The 26,906-nt window shown below is 42.6% G+C and overlaps 1 protein-coding gene across 8 annotated transcripts in view; it reads right to left on the bottom strand.

Annotated features, from left to right (window-relative positions):
- The window catches only part of LOC113545596 (ankyrin repeat and SAM domain-containing protein 1A), a 54,536-nt gene that overhangs the window by 6,316 nt on the left and 21,314 nt on the right, over positions 1 to 26,906 (bottom strand). For 4 of the 8 annotated variants that reach the window (XM_053240458.1, XM_053240457.1, XM_026945008.3 and 1 more), the window contains 17 exons: positions 22,392 to 22,700; positions 20,124 to 20,199; positions 18,819 to 18,920; positions 18,465 to 18,542; positions 18,226 to 18,362; positions 16,969 to 17,043; positions 15,389 to 15,497; positions 15,096 to 15,139; positions 14,707 to 14,797; positions 9,282 to 9,676; positions 6,657 to 6,710; positions 5,030 to 5,099; positions 3,780 to 3,889; positions 2,469 to 2,567; positions 1,997 to 2,137; positions 973 to 1,080; positions 713 to 859 (listed from right to left, as the gene is read on the bottom strand). In XM_053240458.1, the coding sequence (XP_053096433.1) occupies positions 713 to 859; positions 973 to 1,080; positions 1,997 to 2,137; positions 2,469 to 2,567; positions 3,780 to 3,889; positions 5,030 to 5,099; positions 6,657 to 6,710; positions 9,282 to 9,676; positions 14,707 to 14,797; positions 15,096 to 15,139; positions 15,389 to 15,497; positions 16,969 to 17,043; positions 18,226 to 18,362; positions 18,465 to 18,542; positions 18,819 to 18,920; positions 20,124 to 20,199; positions 22,392 to 22,700 (2,145 nt within the window). The remainder of the gene's footprint in view (positions 1 to 712; positions 860 to 972; positions 1,081 to 1,996; positions 2,138 to 2,468; positions 2,568 to 3,779; positions 3,890 to 5,029; positions 5,100 to 6,656; positions 6,711 to 9,281; positions 9,677 to 14,706; positions 14,798 to 15,095; positions 15,140 to 15,388; positions 15,498 to 16,968; positions 17,044 to 18,225; positions 18,363 to 18,464; positions 18,543 to 18,818; positions 18,921 to 20,123; positions 20,200 to 22,391; positions 22,701 to 26,906) is intronic. The other 4 variants (XM_053240459.1, XM_026945010.3, XM_053240455.1 and 1 more) reach the window with 3 other exon arrangements.

The raw sequence follows: 26,906 nt of genomic DNA, 5'->3' as shown, positions 1-26,906 counted from the left end.
AGTCAGCCTGATGACTCTAAGATGAATGTACCTGAAATCACTGACATCGATGACATGATGGTTATTTTGCATGTTTTATTATTTATGTTCATTTTCCATACCTATTAGCCCCGCCCCTTTAAGAGCAAAGGAGTTTGGGTTATCAATGACATCATAACGGATGGATGAGATGGAGGGAGTTTCTTTTTCTTGGTAAGATATATGGGATGGAATGGGTCATGAAAAACTGTTCATTTTGCATGTGTACTGAATGACACCTGATTAAACTGAATATATGTGCTGTTCCAATAAGTGTGAGTTTAAGCGCTACTTAATCACAGATATGTGGGGAAAAATTCCGTCATAACAGGAACACTTCAGAATTACAACCTGGTGTAATTAATAAAGTAAACAATAAAATGACTAATTAATAAAGTAAACAGAATTAACTTTAAACAAATATTTTTACACATATGAAGTTTGGCACTTTCCTATCAAAACAGGCAAACAGAATTTTCAGACATTTGAATTCCAGCTGCAGGTTGATGATGTCACCATCAGTGTCGCAATAGCTGACCAATCAGCAGCTTTACTTAAACTCACAATCACTGGAACTGCGTAAACCAATCAGCATATGCTTGATGCACCACATGTGGGAGCTATGATTACCCATAAGTCCCTTCCTCACACCTCTCCACATGCAGGAGAGTAAGTCAGTCTTGACAGTGCGTACCTGTGCTCTGGATTTGACTGACAGGTCATAGTCTGACTCCGCCCCCTTTGTCCTCCCAGAATCCCCTGCAGGATCCATTGAGCGATGTGTGTATGAGTCTTGGAGACCCAGAGAAGATGATGACGCCTGAGGCATCAGATCAGGACACTGACATCCACACACACACACACACACAAATACACAAAACACATTAGTAATAATTAATCAGACAGTAGTACAAGAGATGTGTGGCGTGTGGTGTGTGTGTGTGTGTGTCTCACTCTGATCTGAGAGAGTCGTGGTGGTTTCACTGGTGGCTCATCATACAGTCGCTCAGTTAATGATGCGATAATTCGTTTCCTGTGACCCAACAAGGTGATCTTCAGCACCTACATACACACACACACATACACACACACACACACACACACACACAATAAGCACTATACAAATAAAATAAATAAATTACGCAAATATGTAATAACTGTTGTGTCGTTTTTGCCCTCAGGGTGTTGTTTATAATACTGTTGCTATGCTACAGACACGCTAAACAGCGCTAACTGAGCTAGATGAATTATGTACAGTGGATATAAAAAGTCTACACACCCCTGTTAAAATTCCAGGTTTTTTTGTGATGTAAAAAAAAATGAAACCAAGATAAATCAAGTGAGATCTTTTCCATCTTTAATGTCATATAGCAAACAACAAAATTCAAGTGAAAAACAAATAGAAATGTTTTAGGAAAAAAAAAAACGTTAGACCTCTTATACCCATGGTATATGTCTGTTATATGTCTTATATATAACATACGTACATTACCGTTAGTTTTGCTAAAGTGGCTAGCAAAATGTAGCATTATTATTTTCCATAAAATTCAACAACAACAGGTTGAATTCTAATGAAACAGTAAAGCCACATTCAAGATCCTAGACTAACATCTTATGCTCTTGAAAGACTAGGACTAGCAACTTAAACAAAAACCGATAATGTGCAGACTGGCCAGGAACGGAGCCGTTATGAATTTAGAATAAAATGAATTTAGAATAAATTTTCTGAATTAGAATCATCTTATGGACTGTAACTGAACTGAAAGGAAAAAAGAGCTGGTCTCTGTTATTCTACTAGGGGGCAGAATACTTATGCAATCACGTCATACACCCCCAAACCTCAAATATCAGGAAATGAAAGCTGAAATTCTGATCTATTGTCTCACATTCACCTTTTGATCTTAAACCCAAATGTCTTCAGTGTATAGCAAACACAAAAATTGGTGTTGTACATGTGTGTGTCTGTGTATGCACTCACATTGACTATCTCGAGCTCCCACAGGTTCCTCACCGCCTCGAGTGTGTTGTATCCACTTTGCAGGAAGCTGGGCAGATATTCACTCAGACCCAACGAGTCCAACCAAGAGGAAAGAGACACACTGCCCTCACAGCCTTTAACCTACACACACACACACACACACACACACACACACACACACACACACACACACACACACACCACAGTCTCGGGTTGTAACAAACTCCATGTCATTTTATAACAAACACCAAGTAGCTTGGTTTCCTCTGGGTTCTCCAGTTTCTTCCCACCTCCTGAAAACATGGCCCCTAGGTGTAAATGAGTGTGTGTGTATGGGAGTGTGTGTGTGTGTATGGTGCCCCGATATATTACCGGAGAAGATAAGCCCTGACCATTGTCTCTCTGTAGCACCTCCGTTTGTGTGCATTTGTGTGTGTGTGTGTGTGTGTGTGTGTGTGTGTGTGTGAGAGACCTTGGGCAGTGTGCGAGCAGCATTCAGTAGTTTCCTCCTGTGAGTCGCATCTGTGATCCCGATCTCCTTCAGATCCTGTTCCTCCATCACATTACTCCCCTACAAACACACACACACAATTAGAAGTCCCTGTTTTGTTTTTCATGACTAATCAATTTACAAGTCTAAATTAATCCAGATTCCCACTGAAATCTCCTTCAACACTAATTAAATGACTGAACTGGAAGGCAGCTCCAGTAGGAAAATAAAGTGTATTTTGAAACAGGTTCTTCACTTATTTAAGCTCTACTCTACATTAGCTAGGATGCTTTTACACTATAACAATGCTCTAATCCAGAATGGGTGTGTTTTTGGAGCTTGAATGTGGGTTGAGCGGCGGCAGACAGTTGGACAGTTCTGCATGTTCCATACTCCCCCACATTTCATCAAACCACCCATCAGATATTACAGCATCAAACATTATCATATAAAAGCAGCATGGCCGGGGACGTTACTTGCTATAAGCAGTATAAGAGCTTGTTTAGAGCTCCCTGGGCCCCATGATTTTTAAAATAGATATGCGTGCAAAAAAAAAAAAAAAAAATGCACACTGTAATATTGTTTCAGGGGCCCCCCTGTGGTGCGAAAAACCCAGAATTAGTTATTAACGTAACTAACATCAGACGATCATGAATAAGTGTTGATCATAAAGTGTTCATATCTATCTGGGTTGGAAAAAAATGCAAAAAGAAAAAAGGAAAAGAAGAGAAATGGATCCAAAACACTGGTAAGAAATTAATGCTAATTAAAGGTGCATTAGGAAAGATTAGTCTTTCTTTTTTTCCCCCCCCCAAAACGGTTATCTTTTTTCACTCCCGCCCATTTTCATGAAGCTCCGCCCTCAGGATCTTAAGTGATCAATAGAATGTCTATAAAATGACTGATAGAAGGCGTTATTTTTCCAGACAGGTTTTCTCAGTGACTTTATAAACTGCTACTAAGGCCATGGCTTAATCCATTGTTTTTTTAAGTATGTTTTACAAAACTTCCAGGTTATTTGTACAAGTAAAGAAAGAAATTATCTACTGCACCTTTAATTATCAACTTTCTTGCTTCCACTTGTAATTAAAATTAATAAATTAGTGACTAGCTAGTATCTAGAGTAAGAGCGGGCTAACATGTTTTAAGTTACTAGCTCGTTACTACTAGTTTTGACACCAGTAGGCCGTTAACTGCTCCAAAATAATTAGGAATTAATTCTCTTCATTCTTGTATAAAATACTACAAAATATCAAGTATTATGAAATATAAAATAGCGTGTGTTTCTCTCACCATGAATCTCAGATCGTCAAAGCCGTTTAGCAGCAGTTTACTCTCGTACTGCGGCAGGCCCGTGCGCTCCAGCCAGTCACCCACTGACTGATCCGAAATCATCCCCACTCCTTGTGGAAAAAGCCAGAGGAGGCAAAAAATTAACCCCACTGGCCCAAAGGATAGTGTCCCAATAATTGTGTTGCAACGCCCTAAAAAAGTGGCCTAAGATAATCTTTTTCCTCAATCTATAAATCTACAATTTGTTTCCATCTTCTCCTTCCATTCTAAATAGCTAGCTGGACAGCTAGCTACTAACAAATGCGCAGTTAGTAGCTAGCCAGCTAGTTTCACTGTCAGCCTCCGACGCATCACCCATGGGACACAGTGTGTCTGATATTGTTTGTACACTTTTCCGGCCACAACCTTCAGAATCTCTTTTTGTGAAAGTAGGCGGATCTTGGTAGTGTTTACTGCTGAAATATACCAAACTCATTTGTGATTTCCAGAGGTCGATTAGCTAGGAGATGCAGTTCAGGTTCTGTAGCTAAAGGTCCTCTAGGTACTCCGTCGTTCTTTAATTTCACAATGTGCTCAGTGGCTTTGGAGCCATTTTGTGATATCTGTAGCGATATAACCCCGCCCCCAAATCAGTGATTTTTGCTATTCAATAACTAATTTGAACTAAAACCTCACCCAGAAGAAGCTAGTCATTTTAAAATCGCATATTTGAGGAAGAGGTATTTCAGATATCTATCTGGAAATAGAGAAATAAACAAGTAGCAAATCAGTTTCAAGTAGCCATGCTACAAAGTGCTTTGGCAAAATGACTCCTCTTTGTTAGTTATCATTTGCAAGAACGTCATTCAATATTCATAACAATTTAATAAAAAACATCACAGTCCTCATGGCTCAAAAATTAAATACAGCACAAAGAGCAGAATCCACCCACAAAAATGTTCCAGTTTTTCCATGTGTGTATACCACCATGTTCACACAGTGCGAGATCACATGCATGCTTTAGGCCACGCCCTTTTGGGCATTAATAATCCTGTTTACGTTGGATCTCACATGCATAGAAACAAAGCCATCATTCTCACATTCACACTAGCGGCGATATGATGGAACAAAGCAACTGGAAGCCACAGATTTTCAGTGAACGTGAAGCGGGCGAGGCTGGAGGATGTGAGAAAGTCAAGCGAAAACATGGCTGCCCTTTGAGCGCAGGGTTAAAATAACACTCAATAAAAGATAAAGTTAGCAGGTTGTACCTGTTAAGCTGCTCTCCTGCTCTTTAGAGAAGTCGATCCCCGCTCCGATTAGCGTCATGATCTTCTCGATCTGAAACGGAGAGAACCAGACGACAGAAATAACAGCAAATCTGAGGCTTATTTAATAATGTGAGACTTAGCGCTGAGCAGACAAGACACGAGAGCGAGGATGTGAGCTGACTGGCAAATCAACACACTCATCATTAATGAGTACAGAATACATCTTCAGCCACTGAAATCCAGGAAATAAAAGCTGCCTGAGGAAAAAGCTGCTTGTATAATGAAATATTTCTCATAATCATTAATCTTTTCAATGGTATTAGCCACATGCTAAACCCCACATGCTAAAGCAACACAGCCAAATATGAGCAGCTACCCACATTCAGAGAAAAGTCATTTCAGCTTTAGAGAGAAACAGATAAGACAACAGATCCTCCCCCTAATGATCCGGAATGGTTTATTCCAGCTTTGAGAGATAAAGAGACAGACTGACTGAAGGAGAGATAGTTAGGACAGCCATCCAGACAAAGTACAAGAGATCATTAGTAACATTCTCCCCTCTTTATAAATTCCAGCTAAAGGACAGACAGACAGACAGCTAGATAGATAAAAGGACAGAGACAGACAGACAGACAGAAGTATAGTTAGATTGCTGATGGACTGATGGACTGATGAATGGATAGATAGATAGATAGACAGATAGACAAACAGACAAACAGACAGATAGAGATAGAAGTGTAGATAGATAGATAGATGTGTAGTTAATAGATTGTCAGACAGACAGATAGAGGTGTAGATAGATATATAGATAGACATACAGACAGACAGATAGATTGATAGATAGATAGATAGATAGTCAGAAAGATAGAGGTGTAGACAGATATATAGACAGACAGATAGAGAGAGAGATAGGTAGATAAATAGATAGACAGACAGGTAGAGATAGAAGTACAGATAGATAGATAGATAGATAGATAGATAGACAGATAGATAGATAGAGATGTGTAGTTAATAGACTGTCAGACAGACAGATAGAGGTGTAGATAGATATATAGACAGACATACAGACAGACAGACAGACAGATAGATAGATAGATAGATAGATAGTCAGAAAGATAGAGGTGTAGACAGATATATAGACAGATAGATAGAGAGATAGGTAGATAAATAGATAGACAGACAGATGTACATTATCACATCCCCTTCACTCCTCTTTCCAGACGATGAAAGATTTATTAGGGCTCATTTGTGGCGCTTTGAGCTCCCAGCTCTCTGATGAAGGTCACCACGATGGAGGACGATGATAAATGTGTTTAACACTGAAGCTCACAGCTGAATCAGGAGAGATCTGAATCAATGTCCCTAACATCTGCATATCATCAGCACACATCATGATTATTTATAAGCAGCTTAGCCAACTGAAGGAAACAAGGTGGCTTTCAGAATCCACACAGGAAGTGATGAAACCAGGAAGTGATGTTCGTGTTTGATAATATTCAGAGCCAGGCCTGAATATTCACACCTACTGAGAACCATCTGCCCTTCACCCGTCCATGCTTCAAGCGACAGTGCAGTGAGACAGGAGGGCAGTGAGACAGGAGGGCAGGGGAGGAGACAATAATCTTACGTTGTGTGAGGACGAGAGTCTCCGCCAATCGGACGAGTACCACCTCTGTCTCTGCTGGGACAAAATCAACTTTCACATAAACATAAAAGAAGGAAGGGAGAAAGCTAAAAGGTAAAAAAGGCAGGAAGGAAGGTAAAACATAGCAAAAGGGAATTGTATGGAAGGAAGGAGTAAGAGAAAGAAGGAAGGAAGGAAGGAATCCAAAAAGTTTAAAAAAGGAAGGAAGGAAGGGAGGGAGGAAACCAAAAACTAAAAAAAAAGTGAAAGGAAGGAATGAAGGAAGGACAAAAAGGAAAACAAAATGTAAAAAATGTAAAAAAAAAAAAAAAAAAGACAGAGGGGATGGAACAAAGGAAAGACAGATGGAGGAAAGAAGAAAAAGAAAAGAAACAAAGATGGGCACAGAATAAAGATTGAAAGAGATCAGGCAAGCAAAATTGAGAAAATGTTGACTTAATAAATATTAGAGAGGAAAGAGGACGGAAGGGAAAGAGGGAAGCAATAAAGGAAGGAAAGAGGTCAAAGATGGAAGACTTGTGCTTTTCAGAGAGACAGAGAGAGGAGGAACTCTCTCCCACTGTGACTGCTGAGGCCTCGTCAGGGTAATCACGCTCAAACAATCAGTAGGTCAAAGGTCAACAAAGAGTCACAGGTCAACAGCTGAAGAGTAGCCATGGTGTGTGTGTGTGTGTGTGTGTGTGTGTGTGTGTGTGTGTGTGTGTGTGTGTGTGTGTGTGTGTAAAAGAGAAAGACACTCCAGCAGACGTGGGCAGAAAATGAGTGTGTGCCAGGGTCTGGAAACAAAAGAGGCATCGAGAAGCATTTTCTCCCCCTCTCTCGCTTTCTTTCTCACTTACACACACACACACACACACACACACACACACACACACACACACAGAGAGAGAGAGGAATACAAAACAATGTCTACAAATGAAGTCAAACTATAGCATCTGTCTTTATCCAAACCACCATCATGGGCTGTGTCCCAAACCACATACTACTTTACTACAGAGAGTACCACCTGTAGCGCACAGTATTTAGAAAGTCATGCTAGCTTGCTAAGTCTGTAGCATCTAAAATAACCTTTCCCCTTTACCATGACAAATAGCCAATGTGTGTGATTGTGTCCCAAATCACACATTACCATACTAAATAGTACACCATCATAGATTACTGCACTATATTGTGTTGGTAGTATGTTGTTTGAGACACAGCCTGGATTAAACCCACTTGTTGTGCCCTAAACCATATGCTATCTCACTAAATAATATATCCACTGCAGTGCACACTACAGGTACTAAACAGTGCACACTACAGGTACTAAACAGTACACCATCTGACATGACAACTAATGTGTGTGGCTCCATCCCACACCAAATACCACTCTCTAAACAGCCTCAGTCCTGACAGACTGGAATACACACTCCCTATATTGCAGACTCTTGGGCTGTATCCCAAAGTGCATATTATTATGCTAAATAAGGTGTCAAAATACTAACCTGCCTAAGTGCACACTATATAAGTAAACAGTGCTAGTGAACTAACTAATCCTTTGGCATCCATCAACACGTTCCCAACCGGTCAGTGTGTGTGGCTCCGTCCCAAACTGCACACTACAGCACTAGATAGCATTTTGTCTCAGTGAAAGAGATACTCACAAACGCAGATCTGACGGCAGCCATTAGAAAGGTGTAGGGTGAGAGGGAACAGGAGAGTGGATGAGGGAACACACGCCTTCACCTCGAGCTCTTACACTCTGAATATCAGTCTCCGCATGTCCATGTGAGAGTGAGAGTGAGAGTGAGTGTGTGTGTGTCCTCCCTTTTTTCCCTAAACAAAAGTGCCGGATTAGCATAAGCAGGCTTTGTCTCTCTCATATACACACACACACACACACACACACACACACACACACACACACACACACACACACAGTGTATTGGTACACTGTCACTCAAAGCAAACCAGCCAGTCGTGACCAGGGAGAGAGACACACTGATAATGAGACACACTGACACAGAGCAAGAGACACAGAAACACACCTCCATCACTGAGACTGAGGCCAAGGCCACACCTCCATCACTGAGACTGAGGCCAAGGCCACACCTCCTTCACTGAGGCTAATGGCACAGAGACCACACCTCCTTAGTTAAGATTGATGGCACAGAGGCCATGCCTTCTTCACACACACAGAGGCCACACCTCCTTCACTGACACTGATGACAGAGGCCACGCCTCCTTCACAAAAACTGACGGCACAGAGGCCACGCCTCATTCACTGAGACTGACAGGCATAGAGGCCACGCCTCCTTCACTGAGACTGACGGGCACGGAGGCCACTGAGACTCCACTGCTGTGGTATAAACACTTCTATAAAGAGAATACGAGGGGAAGCACTACACACACCACCGCAGCAGAGCTCGTGTTTATAAGGGCGGGGACTAATCGTTCTAAGCTGATTTAGTACAGTCCTGGAGTCATCAACCATTTTATTTTCCATAAAATGACAAACTGTAAAATTAAATATAAATGTACTTGTGACAAAAAGTTTATTTTTTCATGATATCCAGAAGCAACTGTCCACAATCACACCCTCTCCACACCCTGAACGGTTCTTCTTACCTCGTCCCACTCTGACGTGAACGACGGTGATTTCTCCATCCTCCTCTTGGCTGCGCTGCAGTTGGACACGGATTCGCTGCGGCCGCTCAGCCCCGCCTCCTCTTCAGTGGGCGGAGTCGACAGTAGGTCCGAGTCAGATTTGGACAGGCTGCGGGAGAGCTTCAGGTCTCCGGGACGGTTCCGGCTCGGCGAGTCGCGTGGCTCTTTGTTCACAGTAGCGTAGATAGCCTTGGGGTCTGGGTCAGTCCGGACGGTTGCCATGGAAATCGAGGGTGGGCACTTAGGGGCCGCGGGATCAGAGGGCAACCGCGAGGGCTCCACTCCTTCCCGTGTGTCGACGACGGGCGAAGATCCGTGAAGAAGACCGGTGAACTGCTCGGGCACGGCTGAGCTCTCTGTTAGAGAGACGAGGAGGACAGACAGGTAGAGAGAGAGAGAGACAGAAAGAGGGAGAGACAGACAGACAGAGAGAAAAAGAAAGTTACAGAGTGTGATATCTACTCCAGCTAACAGGAATCCACCCACGTCCCTGTGGAACAGATCTGCTATTGTCTGCAGTTGGGAACATTTGAGAGTGAGACAGAGAGAGAGAAAGAGAGAGAGAGAGACAGACAGACAGCTGGACACAGCTGACATTCTTCTAGTGTGAGACTTGTTCTTATGGAACCAACTCCTCTGTTTCTCTCAGAACCAACATCTGTCTCTCTCACTTGCTATTAATCTGTCTCTTTTTTATATTAATCTGTCCATCTCTCTGTCATTTTTTTCTAGTCAACTGTCTGTCTCTCTTTATTCAACTGTGTCTCTATTAATCTGTCTATCTCTCTTTCTATGAATCTGTCTCTCTTTCTATTAATCTGTCTACATGTCTGTCTCTCTTTCCATTAATCTGTTTATTTCTCTTGCCATTCATTTGTCCATCTCCCTTTCCATTAATGTCTGTCTCTCTACTAATCTTTTTCTGTTATTTGTCTGTATCTCTATCTATTAATCTGTTTCTCTTTTTATTAACCTGTGTCTCTCTTTCTGTTCATCTGTCTACTAATCTGTCTCTCTGTCTATGAATCTGTCCGTCCCTCTTTCTATTAGGCTGCCTGCCTCTGCCTTAATCTGCCTGTTCCTCGTTCAATTAATTTACTAATCTGTCACACTTTCTATTCACCTGTCTGTCTCTCTCTATTTATCTGTCTGTCTTGCCCTCATTCTCTTTTGATAATCTCTGAACTATCATTCTCTTTCTATTCTTTTTTTCTGTTTGTTGCTCTGTCTCTCTTTCTGACTAAATCTGTCTGTCTGTCCCCACCCCCTCGCTCTGTCTCTCTCTCACTCTGTCTCCCCCTCTTCTCTTCTTGGCTCTCTCGTTTTGTAGCTGTCTCTCTGTCACAGTGTATATATCCTATATTTATTGTCTCTTTCTCTCTTCAATACTCTCCCTCTCTCTCTGTGTGTCAGTTGCTCTCATCCTCTTTCTGTCCTCCTTTCTTTTTCTAGTTCTTATTCGTTCCCTTCTAACAAGCTTGACAACTTTAAAATGCTAAAGATCACCGTCGACATGGCTCGCCACACAAACAAACAAACAAACAAACACGCACACATACATACATATACACACACACACACACACACACACACACACCTCTTTCATTTGAAATAACCCCAAACAGCTAACCCCTCTCCATTTTCTCTTTCCTTCTCTCACCTTAAGCGGAGCACCGTCCTCGAGGAGCCATTCTCCACGTTTTAACACTCCACACGCACACACACACACGTAACTCTAACTCAGCTCTGTACCTCAGACACACACCAGGCAGCCGGGCAGAGAGCCATAACACATGCTGAAGTGGCTGGAAGAGAAGTGTGTGTGTGTGTGTGTGTGTGGGTGTGTGTGTATGTGTGAGTGCACGGGTGTGTGAGAAGGTCATGGTGTTTGGTAACAGGCAGTGATGTCACGGTCGACCTCTAACCTCTGTCCTTAAGGAACAGACCCGAGTTGTGTCCAACGCAAGAATACAACATTACAGAGCACAACAACGGTCTAGTGCGTCTCCGTCAACTGCTGTTCTGTTTAACGTTTTGAAGAGGAGGAGCTAGATGACATCATCAAAAATGCACCACCCAATCGCACGAAGCCACGGAAGGACCGGAAGACTCTCATTTATTCCCCACACTCATTTTTTTCCCCCTTGCACCATATCTCGAGCTATGGCATTGCTCGAACACCTTGCAGTCGTGGGCTGCATCCCAAATTGCACTGCACACTAATATGTACAGTGCATACTGTTTAACATGTGAGGGCTAAACCTTTAGCATTCACAACAACACTACCTTCCTCATTACCTTTGCAACAAGCTAAACTATGAAGGACATAACCTCTTCTCATACTAACTAGTTCGGAAGTATGTGATTTGGGCAACACTTCACACTTGCACACGTCACCCAGTTACTGGCTGTGTCCCAAATCACACACTTCTTTATTAACTGTACAGTTTAGGTTACCACAGATATGTAGGAGAACCATTTAGTCGTATTTCAAATGCTCGTGTGTTATTTGGGACGCAGCCATGAAGAGTCTGAGTGTGGGTAAGGAAAAAGTGTGTGGGTGTGTTTATAGTTATATGAAGTCATGCAGTTGGGGGTCCACCCAAACCCTTGTGAAGAACGAAAACACACACACACACCATGCTTATGTCATTATTCAGGGTTTTATTTGGAGTTCAGCTGCTCAATAAACTCTGCACACCCGTCTGATGTAATAATAATAAACAACACACGACTAGTATGCTCTTCCACCTCTGATTGGCTGGCTTGTGTAATGCCATTATGACATCATTAGCTGGCAGCTGATATTTATCATATAAAATGCTCAACTCACTCCTGAACACGTAATTTTAACTAGTTGAAATAATCTGTCAAATAATAATTATTTAATGTTTTTTCAATCCTAAAGTCTACTGAACATCTGTTAGAAAATAGAAATACCTCCATGTGCTTCTGCTATCGCTAACATCCTAAGATCACTAACTTTCGCTAATTTAACACATCAGCTAGCCAACTGATAGTAAACTATCACAGCTTGTGTGTCTTGATGTTGGAGTTCAGCATCAGAGTCTTGATTTTCTGACTGATTTGTTTAACAGCAGCCAAAATCTGTCAAAAATATATTTAACATTACCACAGCAATCTTTGTTCATCACTAACATCAGCTAGTTATCTAGCTAGCAAGTTTCCAAGGCTGAAAGTTTCACTAACTGAGCTCAAGCGTAACTCCGCCCCAAAAAAGAAATGGAAATATGTCTAAACGTCTCTTTGTTGTCTTCCTGTGGCGAGTGAGCATACACTAAATGAAACATTCCTCATCAGTAGCCATTTTAAATCTCTGTCCCGCTGCCCTCTTGCGGATTAGCTGTTTACGACTCTGGCAGGGCTCCAGAACATGCGTAAGCAAAAGACTCGTGTCAACTCGCGCGCTTGCGGTCGTGTCTGCATACTCACGTAGCGTATGTAGCAGGTCCTACATACTTCCAGCCACGCAAGGTAGATTTCACATGTTGCTGCTTTCAGAAATGTGTCATGGCAAAATTTATAACACGACGCAAGCGCACGCTGCGTTCTGAGCGCTGCGGTAAAGAGCGCTCTAGTCAACTCAGGGCAGAGGCTAGTTTCTCCTCCTGTCATACCAGCGCACCAGTTTAACGAATCTATAGCAGAGCTGTTTCTTTCATACAAACATACTGTATATTCAATTCAATTTATTTTATTCGTATAGTGCTTTAACATCGGACATTGCGATATGTCATTGGCTCTGCGCTCCAACAGCAATCCAATCCAACAGCAACTGAAAATGCCTGGTGAGAAACTGAGTGTTTTGTTAGTTCTGACCAAAAAAAAAAAAAAAAAGGTCACGAGACAACGGAAAAACAGCTTTGTGACAGATTTGTCTGAGCCAAGAAAAGGTGGACGGATGTCTGTAGCGATGCTGTCAGCGGCTATCCTGCTATTCTAGAAATACCTGGATGGGCCATTGATTTTATAAAGCACTGTACTGCTGAGTTCAACATTCACGACTCGGTAATGTTACTGGAAACGCTTCAAAGCGTTTTAAAGACTCTTTACCGCCCTCTTGAGTACTAAGTGCTGTTATCCCCACAGTAACGCAAGAACATTTGGACATGTGTTGTCATTTGCATTGACATAGATATGTAGGGTATGCTTCATACGATTAATTCGGGGGATTAATTAGCAAGCATGGATGACGTGCTACATTAGCATATTAATGTATTATAATCTATTAATGCACTGTAACTAGCCAACATTAGAATGCATACATTGTTACATTTCATTATTATATTACATTAGCTACCACTTTTAGCCTAGACAAACAGATTTCTGGGAAACCAGTACACACACAACCTAAATAATTTACAGGAAAATGAGACTAGACGCAGAAACCTAAATAAACACACAGTTTATAGTTGAGTTCCCCAAGTAGTCAATAGCGTGCAGTTTTGGAAAAATAGTGCACGTGACAGCATGTTATAAACACATAGATTTCAAGAAAGCAGATAATCACAGGATGTGTCCCAAACCACATATCAGATAGTAGCCTTAAAAAAGTACTGCAGGTGGTGTAAGCTAGCAAATCTACAGCAAAGTTTATTTGCTAACATATGGCTGTGTCTCAAACCACATACTAAATACTACATAGTGCACCCAGCACCGGAGCCTCCCATCGTTACAAAAGGCAGGCTACCATTGAAGTAGTGAAGTATGCGGTTAACGACACAGACGAAAACATGGAGAAATAACTTTATTTATAATTAAATTAAAAAAATAATAAATACATGAATATAACTATATACGTATGCATGTAATACACACCTGTAAACACACACTCCTGTTTCCTTTAGTCTCAGTCTGGAAAATGGCGAGGTCGCACTCTAACACACTGCTCAGACATTTGCATTCGGTTTACACCCTGCTGTGTGTGTGTGTGTGGCAGCTGCAGAGTGCTATTACAGCTGATACGGCATGTGCAGCCTGCCAGGCATTTGGGTTAGAGGGGTCATGAAGTGTGTGTGTTTGTGTGTGTGTTTGTGTGTGAATACAGTTGTTAGTTTTGTGACAGGAGGAGGTGGAAGGGTATACTAATGTGTCCTCTGAGATTGAACCATTCAGATAAAGAGGACACACCTACTCTCTCTCTCACACACACAGACACACACACTGTTATTGCTGTAAAGAGTGTGTAAAAGACTCTGATTATTGTGATTATTGTTCACCGTCACGTTTGTGTGTGTGCGTTTAAAAGCATATGAAGTTGTGCAGTCAGTGGTCAGCCACTCAGCCGACACACACGCACAAACACACGCATGGGTGCATGCACACATGACATACACGGACGCACACACACAACACGCACACTTACCTCCAGATGGGAGAGTGCTGCCAGGAGGCTGGAGTGTGTGTGTGTTTGAGCCTGGAGGTCGAACGTCACCAGGTGTGGTGGTCTTCCGCTGCTTTAACATAAAGACAAGGAGTGATTACACACACAAACACACACACACAAACTAAAATTATATAACTGTAGCACATTTCCATTCCATTCCATTAAAAGAGCTAAATAATGCTGCCTGCACCTACCACTAACCTTAACCCCTAAACCCTACCCCTAAACCCTTACACCCTAGCCCTAACCCCTACACCCAACCCCCAAACCCTACACCTACCCCCTAACCCCCAATCCTTACTTTAACTCCAAACTGAACCTCACTGAACACACACACACACACACACACACACACAGACAGGTGTTACCTGAGGTAAGAAGTTGTTGGAAGACTTGGCAGAAGAATCCTTATCTACGGAGGAAAAAATAACAACGTGCACAAACATCAAAATCTAGGAGTGAAAAACAAACACAGTGCAAACAATCCCACAGAGAGAAACTCTGACTGGATGAAAGAAATAAACGAAGGGAAAAAAAGGAAGGAGTAAGAAAGAAAGTATGGATGGACTGAACATAACCAGAGTGTGGAGTAGATCAGTGAAGCCAAAGCACAGAGAGAGTCACAGTTCAGGCAGGGTGTGTGCGTGTGTGTGTGTTTTACCCGTTTGTGTGTCAGAGGGGTGTTTGGTCCGTGCTGTGTGCAGTGTTTCATACGTATGATCCTCATCTTCTTCCACTCTCTCATCCAAACTACTGCTGGTGTAGACCGCCTACAGAGGGAGGGGGAGGGGGGGGTAGACATACACACACACACACACACACACACACACACACACACACACACACACACAGAGTGAGAGACACAGAGACACATACACACAAAGAGTGAGAGTAAGAGACACACACACAGAGTGAGAGTGAGTGAGAGAGAGACCCACACAGACACCCACACAAAGAAAGAGAGTGTGTGAGAGAGAGAGAGAGAGAGAGAGAGAGTGTGTGTGACACACACACAGAATGAAAGAGACACAGACACACACAAACACACACACAAAGAGAGAGAGAGTAAGAGACAGAGAAATAAAGGAAGCAAGAGAGAGAGACACATTCAAACATATAAAGAGAGAGAGAGATACACAGAGATAGAGAAAGAGACACAAACAGAGAGAGTGAGAGAAAGAGTAAGAGACACACACACAAAGAAAGAAAGAGAGTGAGACAAAGAGAGAGAGTGAGAAAGAGAAAGTAAGAGAGACACAAACAGAGAGAGAGAGAGAGTGAGAAAGAGAAAGTAAGAGAGACACAAACAGAGAGAGAGAGAGAGAGAGAGAGAGAGAGTAAGAGACACACAAACGAGAGAGACAGAGAGAGAGAGTGAGAGAGAAAGTAAGAGAGACACAAACAGAGAGAGAGAGAGAGAGACAGACAGAGAGAGTGTTAGACACACTGCGCCTCCAACAGGCAGATTAACAAACTAAAGCACGACTTCCATCTGCTAGTGGGCGTGTCTGACATGTTGATGGGTGTGGCTATCAAGTAAACAACATGGACCTCTACTGATCATGCCTTTAGCGAAGTAAACAATCTGACACGGTGTTTACATTAACACAAACGCTGTCGAGTCTGCTTTACTTCAACACACCGTACATCACCGATACCTCCACCAGCTCAACTCACTAAACCTCACAAAAGCTCGCCACCGCTCGCTAGCTAGCGTGACCAAGAACGAGCTCCACGTGATGTACATTTTGTAATAATGTCTGGTTATTAATAACACAACAATAAAATCAAGCATATAATATTTATAAGTGAATGAAAAGTCTTCCTGCTCGTATGATATCTACAGTCACACAATATAGCAGAAAACTCATTTGCATAAAGCTGAGATCTGAAGAGAAGTCTCAATAAATGGAATTAAGATGAATCTTCAAACGTCCGTTGATCAGCTTTGTTAAACCGGTGATGTTTCTAGTTGATATTAAATTAAAGCAATCCTCATATTTCAGTTAATGGATTAATCGATTATAAAATAAAAATAACAGTTGGCAGTCACAGTTTGTCTCTCGATCCATTTACATATCCATCCATTCCTTCAGTCTGTCTATCTGTCTACCTGCTTCTTCTTATATCAGTTCATCCCACATCATTCTATCCATTCTTTGAGCTGAAAGTCTGTCCATGACTGCGTGTGATTGGCTGGCACGATTTAATGAGGACGTTAAGAAACCTGTTATTGTTTACCTCGGAACTGAGCTCTTCCTCGTGCGCTGCTCCTCCAGAGTGGGACGGAGGTGGAGGACGGTCTTTCACAAACGACTGTAACACACAGACACACACAGACACACACAGACACACACAGACACACACAGACACACACTTTTAATTAATTGTATATCAAGGATAACATTCCCTACATGTGTAGTACGTTAAACTCATGAGTGGCTTCTGCTCTAATTTACTGCAGTTCCTGAAACTCTGTAGCCTGGTTCATTAGGCCACTTCTATTTCCTCAAAAACACACAACAAGATGAGAGAAAAAGAGACCAACACATCATTACACACCATTGTCTGTTTAACGTTCACTGGAGATTTCACAGAACGTACTGTCATAACCATGCATTAACCAACAGGAGCTAGAGGCAGAACTTCCATATTTCAAGGAGTTTCCCAACAAACAAAGTTTTTTATGATGGCTTTTTTAAAATGCCCTTGTTGAAATAAATGGGATAATAGTAATCCCTCAGTGTGTCTGTGTATTTACACGGCTGTGTTTATACAGTCTATCTACCTGTCTGTTGTCTATCCATTCGGATTGGATTACTTTATCAGGGGGACGTCTGTAATAAATTTTGTTACACGTGTCCTTAGTGTTAAATCTCTTGCATCCAGACAGCAATAAAATGACCACAGGAGGAGTGAGTTTCTAGCGGGCTGTATTTTCTACGAACCCGGATGTTTGCGTGACGTGGTCATTTGATCACGTTCCACTGACATCATCACAGAGGAGTACATGTAATACAGGAAATTATCCCAGCACCCCATGTAAATTTAACCCTGTCTGAATAGAAATATGCATCTAACTGTCGAACAGTCTATATATTTATTAATCTATTAATCCACTTAGCTCTCTGCATTTATCTATCCATGTGTTTATGTACCTGTCTGTGTGAATGCAAAATGTTCTTTAGAGTTGTGTGATTATGACTCCATCTAGTGGATGAGCCTGGAACTGCACAACCTGCACACTTGACACATTGCTAGATTTGAACCAAATACGACTTTTGTTCTTTAATAAACATATTCATTTTACTCACAGGGATCTCAAAATCAACCCATTGCCTAATTTCAACTATGCAAACTTACAAAAAATATTAATGAAAAGGCCTGTGGTACCATAATACGAGCAACATTTTAATCATTATATTTTTATATACTGTTAACAAGACATGTCTCTAGGGCCTTATGGTCTGGCCACAAGTGTGTGCGTGTGTGTCTTACCCTGCCCGCTTCACTCTCTGGTCTTCCTGAGTCTCGGTCTGACGATTTCCCGCTGGCCAAACTGTCCAACGAGTGACATGAGGAGGCTTCAAACAGCGCTTCATACGGGCTCTCCTCACACACATCTATACATGCATCTACAGACACATACACAATTCCACTCAGCATACATCAGTAACAGCGCTATTTTTATGTATAAACACTAGTAAAGGTATAAGACGCCGATTTTGACCCCTGACCTTGAACCCTTTTTAGGTTCTCCTGGGGAGGTGGCGCTGGAGGAGGTGGGAGGTCAGGAGGCTGGCCACTCATATGAGCTACACACACACACACACACACACACACACACACACACACACACACACACACACACACATACACACACACAAAATAAAAACATAATAATAAAATTAAGATAAAGGAGGAGAACAACAAAATATCTAATAATTTAAGTAAACACTTGGTGTTGACATTTGGAACACAGCCAGTTAGATATTCAGCCATGGATCAAGCTGCTAAAGCCATTAAAATATTCAGCAAATTTAAATAGAACCAATTATTATGGTCATACACACACACACACACACACTCACCCTGGATGAGAGCAGCAATCTGACGGCTTTTCTGAGACGGCATTTCCTTCACAATGTCCAGAGCTGTGCGGTTCTTATTGTCCACAATGTTCACGTCAATACCTGAGACAGGTGAGAGTTGCATCAGGACCAGACGTTCATCCATCAGCTTCAAGGTTCTACAATTCTCACTGCAAAGGTTCTAATTTCTACAAAGCTTAGCGGGAATGCTCCAGAATCACCAGTAAGTAGGTTCTATGTTCTAATAGATTGGAATAAATGGAAAAAATAAATAAATAAAAGCATTTTATTGTGCAGGAGAGTTGTCGATTCCTAAGTGAGAAGGTTCCGGAAACCTCGACGCATGCACAACCCAAAAAACATCATGCTGTGTCTAGTGATGGAGGCATAAAAATAAAAACATTTAAATGACTGTATCAGACCTGCGAACCTTTATGTATTTTGTGTAGGAGCTCCATGTTTAACCATCGGAGTACGCTGAACCAAGGCCCAAAACACGATAAAGGTGCTGTCTTCTTTCAGAATTAAAATAGCAGATTCGATGGCAGAGCCTTTTGACATTTGCGTACGTGTTTTTTAATATCTCTCCGATATTAACTGAAACTCTCTAGAAGCCCCGTCCCCTCTTTCCCGTATATCACACTTGTAATGTTTTGCACGTCACAGCGACCACGCTTTCTGTCAAGGTAAATAACGAATGCTTTAGGTTCACAGAAAATGGTGAAAAAGGCAGGAAATTTTGACAGAAAAACAAAGTGTTAAATCTAACACTTTACCACTAATGTTAATTATAATCATAATTGGATAGAGATTAAAAACATTGTTTGAGCAGCAGATCAATAATCCTGGACTTCGCATTATTCTTCTTCGGGGCTGTTAAGTCTGCTGTACTCTTTTTTTTTTGTTCTATTTGTAGTTTATTTTATTTTAATCTGCACTGTGAAAGCTTTATAACCTTCTGAATCTGGAATCTAAATGTTGTCTATTATTAGAGAAAATATGTAAGCCACTTGTCACTCTCTCGCCAGCTACAGCACCCTAAGGTGTTGTTATTCAGGGCAATAGAGTGCTGTTTGAGGGCGGAGCCACACAGTGATTGGTTGCCAAGGTAACAGGGAAAAAAGTGGGTATGTTAAACATTTGGCTAAAACAGCAGTACAGGAGTAGCGAAGACTGTGGTGTGATGAAGAGATAATACGATGTGTTTGGAATAAATAACGATGTGTTCACATCTCTCTATAACTGCGTGTGATTGGCTGTCACTTTTTGATGAATATGGTAAAGTGTTTTTTTTTTCTTTTTTACCTGCACTGAGCAGCTTCTGTACCACCTCTGTCTTCCCAAAAAGAGCAGCTTCATGAAGGGCACTGCCTTTCTCCGTCTTTACACACACACAAACACACACACACACACACACACACAAATGAGTTGAGTGTAACCAGGACAGAAACACAGCAGCAGCCTGAGTATGTGGAGCATAAAGACATGTTAATGAGACACCACAGGGGTTGCAGAGAGACAACGAGATAGAACATTCCAGACCCGCCAGGGAGGTGCTCGACATCCTTCTTTCGACATTCATTTCATATCAGTTAGCATAGCTTACAAAAATAACTCTTAACAGGTTAGACCTGAAAATCTGCCATCTGGAGCTGTAAATATTGTTAAATGATACTGCTGGGAAGCAGTGGACTCTGAAGTAAGATCCATAGTAGCTTGTAGTTACAGTGGTATTGTGGGTGGGAACAGTGTTCTGACTGGATATAGCTGTACTGAGGTTGAGGACTGCAGTCTGATTGGTTACAGTGGTATTGGGGTGGGAATGATGCTCTGATTTGTTACAGTGGTATACTGGGGGTGGGAACAGTGTTATGACTGGTTATAACTGTATTGAAGTTGAGGACTGCAGTCTGATTGGTTACAGGGGTATTGGGGTCTAAACAGCAGTCTGAATGGTTACAGTGGTATTGGGGGTGGGAACTGCGGTCTGAATGGTTACAGTGGTATTGGGGATGGGAACTGTGGTCTGACTGGTTGCAGTGGTATTGGGGTGGGAACTGCGGTCTGATTGGTTGCAGTGGTATTGGGGTGGGACCTGCGGTCTGACTGGTTGCAGTGGTATTGGGGTGGGAACAGCGGCCTGACTGGTTGCAGTGGTATTGGGGTGGGAACAGCGGCCTGACTGGTTGCAGTGGTATTGGGGTGGGAACTGCGGTCTGATTGGTTGTAGTGGTATTGGGGTGGGAACTGCGGTCTGATTGGTTTCAGTGGTATTGGGGTGGGAACTGCGGTCTGACTGGTTGCAGTGGTATTGGGGTGGGAACTGTGGTCTGACTGGTTGCAGTGGTATTGGGGTGGGAACTGTGGTCTGACTGGTTGCAGTGGTATTGGGGTGGGAACTGCGGTCTGATTGGTTGCAGTGGTATTGGGGTGGGAACTGTGGTCTGACTGGTTGCAGTGGTATTGGGGTGGGAACTGCGGTCTGACTGTTTGCAGTGGTATTGGGGTGGGAACTGCGGTCTGATTGGTTGCAGTGGTATTGGGGTGGGAACTGCTGTCCGAATGGTTGCAGTGGTATTGGGGTGGGAACTGTGGCTTGATTGGTTACAGTTGTATTGGGGGTGGGAACTGTGGCCTGATTGGTTACAGTGGTACTGGGGGTGGAAACTGTGGTCTGATTGGTTGCAGTGGTATTGGGGTGGGAACTGTGGTCTGATTGGTTTCAGTGGTATTGGGGTGGGAACTGTGGTCTGATTGGTTTCAGTGGTATTGGGGTGGGAACTGCTGTCTGATTGGTTGCAGTGGTATTGGGGTGGGAACTGCGGTCTGATTGGTTTCAGTGGTATTGGGGTGGGAACTGTGGTCTGACTGGTTGCAGTGGTATTGGGGTGGGAACTGTAGTCTGATTGGTTGCAGTGGTATTGGGGTGGGAACTGTGGTCTGACTGGTTGCAGTGGTATTGGGGTGGGAACTGTGGTCTGACTGGTTGCAGTGGTATTGGGGTGGGAACTGTGGTCTGACTGTTTGCAGTGGTATTGGGGTGGGAACTGCGGTCTGATTGGTTGCAGTGGTATTGGGGTGGGAACTGTGGTCTGACTGGTTGCAGTGGTATTGGGGTGGGAACTGTGGTCTGACTGGTTGCAGTGGTATTGGGGTGGGAACTGCGGTCTGATTGGTTGCAGTGGTATTGGGGTGGGAACTGTGGTCTGACTGTTTGCAGTGGTATTGGGGTGGGAACTGCGGTCTGATTGGTTGCAGTGGTATTGGGGTGGGAACTGTGGTCTGACTGGTTGCAGTGGTATTGGGGTGGGAACTGCTGTCCGAATGGTTGCAGTGGTATTGGGGTGGGAACTGTGGCTTGATTGGTTACAGTTGTATTGGGGGTGGGAACTGTGGCCTGATTGGTTACAGTGGTACTGGGGGTGGGAACTGTGGTCTGGTTGGTTACAGTGGTACTGGGGGTGGGAACTGCAATCTGTTTAAACATGTTGCGTGAAAAAGACACTAAGCAGACTCCAATCATGTCTTTTGAATAATGTGTGTCTATACGAATCCACCTTAATTCAAATTCACCTGGTAGTTGATGTCCATTCCAGCGCTGAGCAGCACCTCTACAACAGGCAGGTGCCCGTTGCGTGCGGCGAGGTGGAGCGGTGTATGTGTATAAACATGTGAGTGCGTGGGTGTGTTGAGCAGGTTGGGGTGAGCACACAGCAGCAGCTTGACGACCTCAAGGCGACCGTAGAGTGCAGCGAGGTCCAGCGGAGTCTCAAAGCGGTTGTTCCTCATGGTGGGGTCGGTCAGTTCCTCTAACAACACACGCACTACGTCAGAGTGTCCGTACTGCGCCGCACAGTGCAGAGCTGTCTCATTATCGTTGTTCTACAGACACACAAGGATGAAGGGAGAGAGAGAGAGAGAGAGAGAGAGGACATAAAAACAAGACTAAAGAACGAGTAAGAAAAACAAAATTAACATTCTTCGGTTCTCTTGTATTATTCTTTGATCTTCCTTAAGCCCTTCTTCACTGGTTAATGCTGGTTCCAGAGTTGGTGCCTAATCGGGAACCTTTTCACACTTTTCCACCACAATATAGCCAAAATTAGTTCAAGTTCAAGCATCAAAATGCTGCTGGTGTGAAATTGCGTCCAAGGACTTTGGGGCGGAGTTATTTTATAACCAAGACCACTTGAACAAAAATGACATTAGAATTATATAAATAAATTGGTTACAATCATCCACGATTGTTATTTTTTAATGCCATTTGTTAGTACACCCACACGCAACAATGTAATATTTTCAAGCTAATGGAAAAGCAGGGACGGTTCTTAAAAAAGGCACCAACCCCAGAACAGGTATCAGAGGATGTGACCCGAGCTTATATGCCACAGTGTCCATTCTGTCCCATCACCACATCACCATATTCCATCAAACCACCATGAGAGATGACCCAGAAAGAGAGAGAGAGACCCTCTCAAACCCCATGTAGCAGAGTAAGAAAGAAAGAGAGACAGACAGCAGAGGAGAAGGGAGAAAGACCGAAACAGTTTGTAATCATTAATAATAATGTTGTTAAATCAATGCCTTGTGTTAAATTAACTTGCACATAATTGATTTGATTTGAAAAGACAGAGATGGAGAGGCAAAAAAAACAGACTCTCTTACAAGTTTAAAATTTATTAATTGAATTTATTAATCATATACCTGATTCATATCAAGTGACACAAACCCCATAGCAGGCAGTGCTTGTGTGAGTAGTGTAGGCCAAAGTGCTGTTTACCCAGCTCACCCCCATGATAAAGAATCCCAGCAATGAATCACAACCACACCCGCACACACATGACTTATGAAGAGTATCAACGTTTTGATACCATAATATAATCATAATACAGTTGCAAAATAATGCTGCGGTGTTTCCCAATCTCCCCCAACTCATTCTGTCCAGGTTTTTGTTCTCTCTCCAAGCACAAAACACCTGAAACAGGTAATAAACGCCTCTTACACAGGTGTGTGTGTGGAGCTGGGACTAGCGCACACACACACACACACACACACACACACACACACACACACACACACTGAGTCACACAATATGATGAATGAGAAGCAATTATGTCTAACACACCAAAGTCGGTGTCACTGCGAATGTCGTGAAATTGTCTGCACACACAATTACATGTCCATGTAATTACCCCGAGGACTAGAGGGCACTGCTCTAACTGAATCACAGAGTCATTTATGAGTAAAATAAAAACCTTTTTTATTTTGCACTGTTTACTGTAAATAGGTGTCACAAAAGTTTCTACATAATTGTTCAATGCAAGTGTTCCAGTGTCCAGATTCCTATAGAAAAAAATCTGTTTGTAATTTAAGGTTTTCATTTGACTCACCCTCATATAATGAGATTCTCTACTGACTTCAGTTCATTTCTTCTCACACTTCAGAGTCATTTTATCCCCTCATCTGTCCCTAGTACTTTTCTTAAAAAAAAAAAAAAAAAAAAAGAAAACCCTCAACTTTCTGTCATCTGATCCACAAGATAAAGTATCACTGCATTGCATTATACTGTACAAATTATGACATCATATCCCTGTGACTGGATACACTGAATCACTTAATCTTCATATATTCATCCTCGGTAAGCGCTTTACACTGACAGGGTCGTGGTGGATCTGGAGGCTATCCCCAGAATGCTGGAACGGTTAAAGACGGGGCGACGGGACAGGAAGGGACGGGACGGGGCACACCTCTCATCTATATTTACTGTAACTCCAAGATGAACCAAGTCAGTTTCTGTAAGACAGTATGACAGATCAACCCATGGCTTATCATCATATGACGACTTCTGTTCGGAGTGACCTCTGACCCCATTCTGATCTCATCTTCATGAGTAAAAGAGAGCAATGCAGAGCTAGTTTCAGAAAAGTGTCAGTAATATGTGTGTGTGCTGCATACATGTACAATATCTGATTTACTGAGAGAGGGAGGGTGTGTGTGTGTGTGTGTGTGTGTGTGTCAGAGTGGAAGTGTGTATGTGAGAAAGCGTGTGAGAGTGTGTTGAACTTCACAGCATGTCACAGCACAAGAGATACATGCTGTCTCGTGTTTCCGAAAACACACCGTGTTTCCCATGATATCGATCAACCAACAAGAACCAACAAGACTGTTTGAGTATGATGTCATCAAAATGCGCCAGACCAATAAATGGTATGTCAAGAACACCTTTGTAGCAAGATTTTCAGCACCTACACTACAAGAACCCAAGATTTTTTCTCTGTGGTCTGCTTCAAGGTCTGCTGTACCGGGGTGTGTGTGTGTGTGTGTGTGTGTGTGTGTGTGTGTCTGGGGGGGGGGGGGAGGGGGGGGGGGGGGGGTCTCAGTGCTCTCACACACTGACAACTGACCTCTGCTATGTTACTATGGACCTCTTACATCATCAACATGAGCTCTCTGGGAGAAAGGGGGCAGTGATTTATGTCATCACTATGAGCCTAAAGGGAGACGACATTCGTGCGCGCACACACACACACACACACACACACACACACACACTCACACACACACACAAAGGCCATCCTAATAAACAAGGCACAATCATATCTGTCTCTTTATTTCTTGATAATCTGTCTCTTTTTTTCTGCCTCTCTCCATCTGATCATGTCAGCTATGACACGGTTACCATGGATACACTCCACCTCTCTCATTTTAAGAAGCAGAGCACTCACTCACACACACACACACACTCTCTCTCTCTCTTTTCCTTCAGCCACATTACACACACTTTCTGATGATGATGCACACAGACAGAAACATGGAAAAGCTTCCTGCCTTCCAGTGTGTGTGTGTGTGTGTGTGTGTGTGTGTGTGTGTGTGTGTGTGTGTGTATGTACAAGGGGAGGCAGAGTCAAGCAGATTCAAGCATGAATAATGCATGGATTGTGCTAGTTTAATTTATAACTTTATACATTAAAAAAACAGTACACGTGATGAGCAGTGTCTCTGATTCAGTTGCTCTTCTGATGTCCATGCTGTTAAAAAATATTGGACTTTAAATAAAAATAATGTTAATTTTTCAACAGTGTCATATTTATTTATTGAATACTGACCTCAAATTACATTCCATAGCTTTTTTCTGAGTGTATTTAGAGCTCACAACATAAATTTCAGCATGACACATTTGTGGATAAAAAATGTCCTTACGTTCAGGGCCAGAATCTCACGTAACTGAGACATGCCTCTGTATATGATTCATCACAGCTCTCACGTAACTCAGGAATAGCACTTAAATCTACAGTTACGAAGTCGTGCAGTCTGAATACCGATGTTGCTTAATTTCATTATTAAATCTTCACTATGCGTGTTTAACTCAACTAAAAAAAAAAAAATGAACAGTGAATGCGTGTGTGTGTGTGTCTGCAATGGTTTGTTCCACAGAATTCCCACACATGACTTTTCAGAAACTTAAACTCGCCTATTTTTTGGTGAGCTAACCTTCCATTTGACACAATATTGCAAATGTGGACATTTAAACGATTTACAACAGAGGTACTGGAGTCATTTCTTGGGCTGCTGTCCTGCATATTAGCCCTTTAAACTGTATATTATGTCTTTTTATTAATGTGAAGTACTATAGTGTGTGATGATAATGGGCTACTAACACTTAACACTTCTGCATTTTATCCACGACGGCTCCTGTGTTCCAGGGTTTTCCTGCATTTCGTTCACTACGCTCGTAATCGCAGTATTTGTGTTAGTTCAAAGTAGTTTGTGCTGTTACTGTTGAACGGGGTGAAATCTCATGATACTACCCTATACGGCCAAAAGTAGGTGGACACCTGACCATCACAGCCATATGTGGGCCTTCCTCAAACTGCTGCAGAAGCACACAACTGTACAGAATGCTTCTAAATGCTGTAGCATTACAATTTCCCTTCACTGGAACTAAGAGGCCCAAACCTGTTCCAGCATGACAACGCCCCTGTGCACAAAGCGAGCTCCATGAAGACATGGTTTATCAAGTTTAGAGTGGAAGAACTCGAGTGTCCTGCACAGAGACCTGACCTCAATCCCACTGAACACCTTTGGGAT

The sequence above is a fragment of the Pangasianodon hypophthalmus genome, chromosome 16, assembly GCF_027358585.1.
Source record: "Pangasianodon hypophthalmus isolate fPanHyp1 chromosome 16, fPanHyp1.pri, whole genome shotgun sequence".
Lineage (NCBI taxonomy): Eukaryota > Metazoa > Chordata > Actinopteri > Siluriformes > Pangasiidae > Pangasianodon > Pangasianodon hypophthalmus.
This window is presented reverse-complemented; position numbering and strand designations above follow the sequence as displayed.